Consider the following 9,425-nt stretch of genomic DNA (forward strand, 5'->3'; position numbering starts at 1 on the left):
ATTCTCTGTAGCTTGTTTGTGAGAGTCGACTCTTCGTGGGTGAGCAGCGGAGCGCCTTTCTTCATGATCCTCATTGTGAGGGTTATCCAGTTGTCCTCCCTGGAGGTCTTGCCTTTTGTGAATGCTCCTCTGCGAGCGGATAGCTGAGCGTCTTTCTTCACGATCCTCGTTGCGATGGTTGTTTGGTTGACCTCCCTGGGGACCTAGCCTTTGATGTACATTTCCCTGCGGGCCCAGGCGGACGTGGATGTCAGGTCGTGGGCTCAGCCTCTCGCGCACGTCGTTCCTTAGGCTCAACCTGGATGGGTGACTTCGTCTGCTCTGAGTGTGGCTCACGAATGCTTGCGACATGTCGGCAGGCCGATCACGTTGTTGTCCCTCGCCTTGTCTGCTTACTCCTGCTCGACCTGCTTGGTACCCTTCGTGCTGCCTACCGTCGCATTCGTCCATCCTTCTCTCTTCGCCCGGTTGTCCAAGGCCAAGGTTTTGAACCAAGCTTATTTGGTTGAGGAGCTGCCTCATCAGACTGCTTTGGTCGTCCATTCTCTGAGCTGGCTGGCCAACTCTCAGACTAAAGTTTGCTTGACTTCGTGGATCGGGAGGAGAGAAGTGTGTGGAGCGTGGAAGCAATGGAAGGAATGCTTGAAGTTGCTCCAAGACCGGGCCTAAGTCGGCAGTGGTAACTAGCCCGCCTTAATGAGAGATTCCATCATATTCGGCGGCGGTGGCTGGTGCGGTGGTCTCAGCTGGAAGTCCGATAGGTGGCATGGTAGTGAGAGGTGGTGGTGCCACCATGTCGATCGCGGGATCGTGGGTGGAATAAATTTAGTTGATTGGAAAATAGGAGGAACGGATTCCTTGAGCACACATTGAGTATAATTCGTGCTCTCAATGAAAGCACCAATTTGTGGGAGCAAATTTCCCCACGAGAATATTCGGTTCGAAAAATTCCCCTTTCTTCTTTGCCGCCTTTTTCTCCCTGCAAAATAGAACAAATACGGGGACCACACCAGCAGGGGGGTGGGGGGTGTTGGCCAAAGGCCCTCCAATGCCTAAATTAGTTCAATTGAATCGTATAGGAAACAATAGCTAATAGGGTACGGAGATATGTTTATAATATAAACGGGGCGGCTAAAGCCTTATGTAAAAGAAAGAGAGAGAGAGGAGGTAGCTAGGCTCTGTGAGGGAAGATCTCTACAGAGGTTTTAGCAGTAGTTTTGACGTACCTCATCCTTGTGCGTAACCAAGTATTTATAGTGGCTTTGGAGAGATTGGTAGGGGTTGATGTAGTTAGTGAGGTTGGTGTGGTTGGTGAGGTTGGTGTATTTAGGGATTATGGATTTAACCGAATCCCGAATTAAGGTGAGGATCAAGTAACCCCCAATTTGATTAGGTAATTCCCAATTAGGTTAGGTAACTCCCAATCAGGTTAGGTAACTCTTAATTAGGTCAAATAATTCCCAAATTGATTGGCCTAATTATTTGACCTAGGGTTCAAGTTTAATTTGGTTCCCACATACGGGACGTTGGAAACTTTCAAAAGAACGGATGCATTTGGCATGTTATTGTTTCTACTGCGGGCGCTGGTGCTTTGGATTGCTTGTTTTCATCGTTTTTCCTCATCTTTTAATTCCATTTTTTTTAACAAGGTTAATTACTTAAAAGTTTAAGATCATCACAAAAGCCAACAGATCCATGGGTTGCTAAGAGTTAGAAGAAAAAAAAAACAAGATTATCTTTATTAAACTCACATGGCCACGAGCTACAACACTACACTTGATACAGATTGGTCAAAGCAGAAGCACACCATACCAACTGACAATTTTACTCTGTGGTGAGCTAACTTCTGCCCCTTGAATTATTGCACACTTGTTCTCTTCTCTAATTATGCAATGCAATAAAAGTAAGAAGAAAAAATTTAAGCACATTAATACTGGAACTAAAATATAGGAAGGTTCAAGCTTCTATATTCGGCTGGCAAATTAAGCAGTGGTTTCAAGGAACGGATAATCAGTGTAGCCAATAACTGGATCAGATACATAGAAGGTCTCTCTGTTGTACTTATTCAGAGGAGCATTAAGCTCAAATCTCTTTGGTAAATCTGGATTAGCCAAGAACCAACGACCAAAGGCGATAAGATCTGCACGACCCTCAGCCACAGCGTTGTTCCCATCTTCCCTGTCAAAACCACCTGCAGCAATGAAGGTACCATTGAAAGCCTTTCTCATGGGTACAAGACTGTGGGGGCATGCACATTTTTCTCCAACTGTCCTCATTCTCGGCTCAACCATATGGCAGTACAGAATTCCATATTTATTCAAGGAATTGGCCATATAAAGGCCTAATGCTTTCGGATCTGAATCCCCTGATTCCATATAGTTGGCAAATGGAGATAATCTAATTCCAACTTTATCTGCTCCTATCTCATTAGCAACAGCTTCAACGACTTCCAGAGCAAATCGGCAACGATTCTCCAAAGATCCACCATATTCGTCTGTTCGATCATTCACTTGATCTTTCATAAACTGATCAAGAAGGTAGCCATGGGCCCCATGAATTTCCACTCCATCAAAGCCTATATATCAGAAAAACATTTGTAACTTAGCATTTTAAGGGCAGATTACATGTAATTAAAACAAGGACAAGATGATAAGTTGATACTGATTGATCATACTACATAACTTGACCAGATTAAGGGAAATGTATATTCCTAGCAGACTTGTACATTTTGTTCTGTTAGCATGGCTCCCCACTCTACTGCAAAATTGTTTCTCAAGTCCCGCACTAATGAATAAAATTTCTGCTACGATGTTGATTTTCAGGTCCTTACTCTTAGAAGGATGCATTTGGACAGCTATGACTGATTTACAAAACTAGAATATTAAACCATCAAATCCTAAAACTTATATGAATGATACCACTCAAGTTGAATTATTCATGTGGATGGTCAAGAATTGCTCACAGATCCTTTTAAAGGGGGAGTTGAATACAACTCAAACCATTATAAAATAAAAGATAATAGATAGTTTCTCCTTATATCAACTGCAGATTGAGATTGAACAACGATAGAATTCATCTAGCTTGAATTATTCTCACATTACATATCTAATCAAAATTCAAAGTAAATATATTCCATTTACTACATTTGGTGGATTAAATACGGTTCATTTGCTTAAGATGAAAAGCAATTTTGTGTTCTCGCAATTTTATTTCACAATGAACTTAAGGACAAATTACCAGCTTCGATAGCATTCCTTGCAGCGAGTCTAAAATCATTGACAATTTGTGGGATTTCATCTGTCCTTAATCGCCTTGGAGGTGTAAACTCAGCAACATCAATACCATTAGATCGTAGTTGTGGGGTCAGTGGCTTGTCAGAAGAAGAGATTGGAGCTTGCCCATTTGGCTGATAACCTGTAAGCAAAGAGTGATAGAATCACAAATCTGAAAGAGTTCTGTTAAAGAAATATCACATCCATTGATCAAAAACAGCAACCGCACCAGAAGCAGCATTGACAGTAAAATTAATGATTAACAATCATGATTAAAATATGCTCTTCAGACATGCAAACATATCCAACTTTCATGTTATTCTTCAATTGGCTAAGCATAGAAGGTTGTCATCCACATAAAACTCAAATCGTAACTGTCCACAATTTTATTGCCATTGGACAAATTATCATCAGTCTAAATCATTCACTCGTTTTGATGTACAGCACATAATAGATTAAGAAAGAAAAATCAGCTTTCTGATGCATGTGTTAATTTTTCACCTACAATCCCAAGGCTTTCAATGATAAAAGTGAAGTCATAAAGGTGTATGCCAGAAACGTACCACTATTTGAAACCCTTCCCACATGCCAAATCTGACAGAAGAAGACACCGCCTTTAGCGTGAACCGCATCAACAATCGGTTTCCATGCTTCCACTTGCTCCTTAGTCCATATACCAGGAGTATCTGGGTACCTTCGCATACGAAAGAAACAAAAGAGACATCAAACATTAAATAAAGAAAGCACCCCAAAATGAAGCTTAGTTACTTGAACTCAAACGTCAAAACTAGAAAGCTGCTCTTCTTCAAATTACCCTTGAGCTGTGTCAGAAACTCCAGTGGCTTCAGCTATGAGAAGACCCCCATTAGATGTTCTCTGAGAGTAATATAAGATGGCATGTGGCTGAGGAACATTTCCGTATGATCTTTGTCTAGTCAATGGTGCTAAAACAACTCTACAGAAGACAACCAAAACATAAATTATAAATACAAGCATCACAAGTTTCCTAGCAAAGTTGGCAGTATATATTATCAGAAGAACTACACCAACTACATGACCTGTGAATTCTCCAAAGTCGGTCATTGTTTATTAACAACTAAACAGAGGAGACAAATGCATGGTAGAAGAATATGCTAATCCGGGATTTCGCATTGGCAAAACTACATTTGACAAACACAAAAACTGCCCAGTAAACTAAATTTGACCAAACACAAGCAGTAATTTCATTTTTCTGGGACTTTAACCAACCCTGTTTCCAAATTCTACAAAACCCAATAGCCCAAACCTCAACTTAAGCAGAACAAGGCCAGGCTATAGCTAATCTGTGCACCAACAAAATGACCCAACTTACAAATTTACAAAAATATACAAATACAAACCAAAATTCACAAACAAATTTACAAAAAATGAATAAATACAAACCAAAATTCACCAGTTCTTATCAGTAAGTATCAATAAAATGCACAATGCAGAAAAGATTGAGCAAGTACCTATGAGAAAGATTGAACTTTCCCATTTTATAAGGAGTGAGGAGAGGACTTGAGGGACCTTGAGCAGCCATTTCAGAGCTTACTTCCTCTACTATGAGTAGTCTATATGATCTTGCAACTTCGGCCTTTGCCTTTGTGTTTGGGTTTTTGATTTCTCTCTAAACTGGGAATGAATGGAAGACCCAATTGGGTCTTTATAGGTTCAGCAGTCGGCTGGCTTTAACCGGGCCCGACATCTTCCCTTCCTCCTTCCAGGGAAAGCATTGGGCTGGCTTTATTGATTGAGATGCTTGCTGACGTTTGTAATTACGTGAGTGATGATTTTATTTTATTAATTTATTATTATTATTTATGTTGTAATTATTTTTGGTATTGGGATTCGTTGTGCGGTGGAGCTGCCGAGTTGCCTGCCAACCTTGACCACCACACCATATCGGCACATCAAAGTTGTTGCAACTTTGTTTTTTTCTTTCTTCTTTAGTATTTTACTTTTGTCTAAATAATTACATCCATGCGTTTTGTAGTTGAATAATTGCATTTATGTTGTTTCGTTGAACACCTTTTTTGGTCTCTTGAATTCGTTCATGCATGAAAGCAACGTCATTTGTTCGAAGGGCAGTCGTCACTTTTGCTCCGAGTTAAAGTTCAAATTTGTAAGGAATTTTTTTTCTATAAAAACTGTGATTATTATTTTGTAATCCTTGGGTAATTTGAATTTGATGTCAAATACCAAACATTAAGGGCATATTTGGTAGGCTGGACTAGCCTGGATAGTGTTAAATAACACTTTGAAACCCGCATTTGGTGAAAGAGGGACTAACATAAATGGGATTGTATAGTCCATAAGTCAAAAAAACACCGAATTCGCTCATCCAATTCAGTGAGGATGAAATGCAGTTCGCAAAATAGCGAGCGTGCTATTTTGAAAGAGCGAGTCTGACCTACACAGCGACCTCCACGAGCTACTCATTGATGATGAGTATCTCCTCGTTCATGTCGGGCAAGATGGCGGTGACTAGCTCTTCGAACTCGACAATGTCGTTTTCGTTGGCGACGAGGACGTGGAGCTAGTCCAGCGACCAAAGCAAGGAGGCGAGCTCGAGCTGGGTGAGGCTGCCGTCGGAGTCCATGTTGAATCACATGAAGATTATGGAAGCTGCTTCCATAAGAAGATATGGAGATTATGGAGATTATGAAGATTATGAAGAGCGGCCATCATTCTGGTAATGGCCAAAGAAGATGAAAGGGATCAATCAAATCCCAATTAATTGTGTTTTGGGCGTTTTGATGTTTTTAATTTTAATTTTGTGGTGTGGTAATTGGTTTGTGAAAAGTTGTGGTATGGGGCTAATTGGCTTTGTTCTGTTTTTCTCTTTGGAAATTTGGAAAGAAAGACAGAGCCAAAGAGAGAAGAAGGCAAAGAGAGAGAGAGAGAGAGAGAGAGAGAGAGAGAGAGAGAGAGAGAGAGAGAGAGAGAGAGAGAGAGAGAGAGAGAGAGAATGGGTTTTTTTTTTTTAATTTTTTTATTTTTTTTCACACATCAGCCCCAATTAAATATCCCTAATTAAATTTAAATATTTTTTAAGACAAAATCCCCAATTAAATTTAAATATTACAAGAATTATTTTTTAATCCGACACAGCACCAAACATAGGTCTTCATTATTTTTACAATCCAGCTTTTTAGTCCGACACAACACCAAAAGTAGGTCAGTGCTTAATCCAGCTTAAGCCAATCCTAGCTAATTCAAGACAGTTCCAGGACTTAATCCAGTCCATAATAGTCCGTCGTACCAAACGGCCCCTAAGAACATCCACAACCATGCTCTTTATTTTTTAGTTAAATTTTAGTTAAAAGCATATGAAAGTTATTTTAGGAGCTCTCTATAAAATTTAAACTTCAATCATGCTCTCTAGTTTAGGGAGTCATAAATGTTATAACTCTTTTTTAATTGGTCCATCTCTATTAAAAAATAAAATAAAAAATAGTTAGCATTAAATAAAGGTTTTAAATACTCATTAAATAAAGTAGCATTAAATTATAGGGAGCCACTAAGAGTCCTTTCTCTCTCCTCAGATTTAGGAGCTCCAAGAGGTCTCCCTATTTTAGAAAGTGGATATGGAGCATGGTTGGAGTTGTACTTTTACAATTCCTCCCTAAAATTTGTCTAAGGAGGTGGTTTAGGGAGTCCATTGTGGATGCTCTAAATTTGATTTTGATAATGTGACAATTTGACAGATAATCTATATAGTCCTAATCTCTTGGACTACATGGATCCAAAAGATTTGTGGTCACTCACCGTTGGATGTAAATTCAACGATTCACTCATTCTTGTACTTCTTTTAAGAAACTTTTTTGAATCATTGGATTAATATCCAACGGTGGGTGACCACAATCTCTTGGACTCCTGGTCCAAGAGATCGGGACTGATAATCTATATATAGAAAGCAAAAAAAATTAAAATTAAAAACAAAATCATATAATAGGTCTACTTTTATAGAACATAACTACCCATATTATTTTTTCTTAATTCTAAAAATAAAAAAGAAAAACAGAGTTTTACATTTCACTTGACATGTCAAATTAAAAAATTATTTTATTACATTTTTATACGAATTATTTTATTACATTAGTGTTGATTTTTTTATTACTTTCTGAACATATAAATTGAAAAAATTAATAAAATAATAAAATAAAATCATAAAGTCAAACATCCAAAAATTGCAGCATAAGGAGAAATGTTACTCTATGTAGGATTTAACACTTAATTATGCATATTCCTTCCAAACATGGAACTAATAAAAAGAGTAGTCCGTGTTACAATTAATCTAAAATTAAGCTAGAAACTAGTAATTAAGTACTGCTAGAGAGCTCTTCAAAACAAGTTACGCAATATTTATATAGTTGTTGTGATGACTTAAAAGTGAATTCGTGCCGTGGTGATCATTGATCATCTGCGATTGCAAAGGATGAGGCCACACAACAAGGCCTCATGAAGTGGAGATATCAATGATATGTTTCTTCCTTGCAGCATGTCGACCCAGCAGCTTAAGCTTGCAGAAGAAACACTACTATTATTAATAGCACCATCTTCAAACCCCATCAAATTAGCACCAAGGTCGTGATATTTGGAGCTTTGTGGAAAAGACCCCAATGGAGGAGGGTTATAATTATCTACGCCACCAAAGTTCTCCAGCTCTACTAATCCAAAATCTCTATTATAACCAGGCTCTAACTTAACATTACCGTAAGATAATTCAGAGTATTGATTCCAACAATCATGACTGTTCACGGTGATATTATGCAGTTTACCCTTATCACAAATATCATTAATGTCAAATTCATGAGAAAATTCGATATTATTAGTGGTATTCAGCAGTTTACCCTTACCACGAATGCCATTAGTGTCAACTCCATTAGCAAATTCAATATTATTATCGCCGGATACTTGCAAAGTTGGACCGTTGTTGAAGTTATAATTAACTATTTGGTTCTAACAATTCTGCCATGCTCTCTTCACCATGATCTTCTTTGACAAAGTTGGGCTGAATTGTTTTTGTTTTTCCCTGGAAAGAATTAATATTCTCTTCCAAAATTTGTATATGGGTCTCCAAAGCCTTCGAATACTTATCCAACTTTGGTTTCTCTTTCTCATCAAAACCCTCCTCGCACCCCTTCTTTTTTCCTTTAATAAGCTTTTTCATCTTTCTTCCGCGTGAACATTTTCTGAAATCCGTGATGATTTCTCTGGCCTTCGCCTGGTCCTTTGGCCAAACCGAAAAATTACCCTTCGAATTGTAAGAAACCATACAAACCCTAGCATTGCATAGTTTTTCAAGCGCCTCTGCTTTCCTGTGCATTGTCGCGTGCCTCTTGGAGCCCGACATTGCTCCTTGATAAGACTCCTCTGCCGAGAAACTATTTTTGCACTGTCATTTGCGGTCCTCCGTTTTTCTGGCCATTGAATCCGCCATGCAAAAACCAGAAGGAAAAAAAACACACGCACAGGTTGAAGACAACGCACATGTAAAACCAGAAGGAAAAGCTTGCAAGTAAAACAATGGAGAGTTTACGATAATATATAGGAAGCTATTGAGCTTGGGTTTTTCTGGTATATGTGGGAAAAAAATCTGTCTTTGATTTTCCTAATGGCAGTGGGTCAACTGGTTCTTGCAGCAAAATACAATATCACCCATGTACGGAGCAAAGTTTTGAGCTACAGAAAAAGAAAGAAGGAATGCTAGCTACACCAGAAAACTCCTTTTCTTTTTTTCTTTTTTTCTTTTTTACCTTTTTTCCGTTTTACCCTCCACCACACGACAAGGCATTAATTGTCCCACTAGACAAATAATAAATTGGGGTAACACAATTTGTACTCCGATAATTTTCTGTTTTTATAAATCAGGGTAATTATGTTGGTTGAGGTTAAAACGAAAAAAAAAAAAGGACGATTATTTTATGTAACGATTTCCTAATGATCTAAAATTTGAGTAAGATTTATATATGGTTGTAATGGTTCTATGAAGTTGCAGAGTGATAACATGTATGAACTATTTACGATTATTTTTCGAAAGTAACTAGGCCAGGATCAAGTGTTTGCTCAACTGGTTGTAAGGGTAATTTAAAAGTTGCTTTGATGTATTAAATGACAATGAAATGGTCT

At 38.4% G+C, this 9,425-nt stretch overlaps 1 protein-coding gene across 1 annotated transcript; it reads right to left on the reverse strand.

Annotated features, from left to right (window-relative positions):
• Positions 1,711-5,024, reverse strand: LOC18790624 (12-oxophytodienoate reductase 2). Its single transcript, XM_007223270.2, has 5 exons — positions 4,763-5,024; positions 4,087-4,227; positions 3,836-3,966; positions 3,238-3,414; positions 1,711-2,575 (listed from the first exon to the last, which is right to left on the reverse strand). Exons 1-5 carry the CDS (start codon positions 4,831-4,833, stop codon positions 1,983-1,985), a joined length of 1,113 nt encoding a protein of 370 aa, XP_007223332.1. The 5' UTR covers positions 4,834-5,024; the 3' UTR covers positions 1,711-1,982.

This window comes from Prunus persica, chromosome G1, assembly GCF_000346465.2.
Source record: "Prunus persica cultivar Lovell chromosome G1, Prunus_persica_NCBIv2, whole genome shotgun sequence".
Lineage (NCBI taxonomy): Eukaryota > Viridiplantae > Streptophyta > Magnoliopsida > Rosales > Rosaceae > Prunus > Prunus persica.

Coding starts and splice junctions, on each gene's coding strand:
- LOC18790624 (XM_007223270.2), bottom strand. CDS start 4,833: ATGGCTGCTCAAGGTCCCTCAAGTCCTCTCCTCACTCCTTATAAAATG. Junction 4,228..4,762: donor AAGTTCAATCTTTCTCATAG/GTACTTGCTCAA, acceptor TGTCTTCTGTAG/AGTTGTTTTAGCACCATTGA. Junction 2,576..3,237: donor AAGGAATGCTATCGAAGCTG/GTAATTTGTCCT, acceptor TCTGATATATAG/GCTTTGATGGAGTGGAAATT.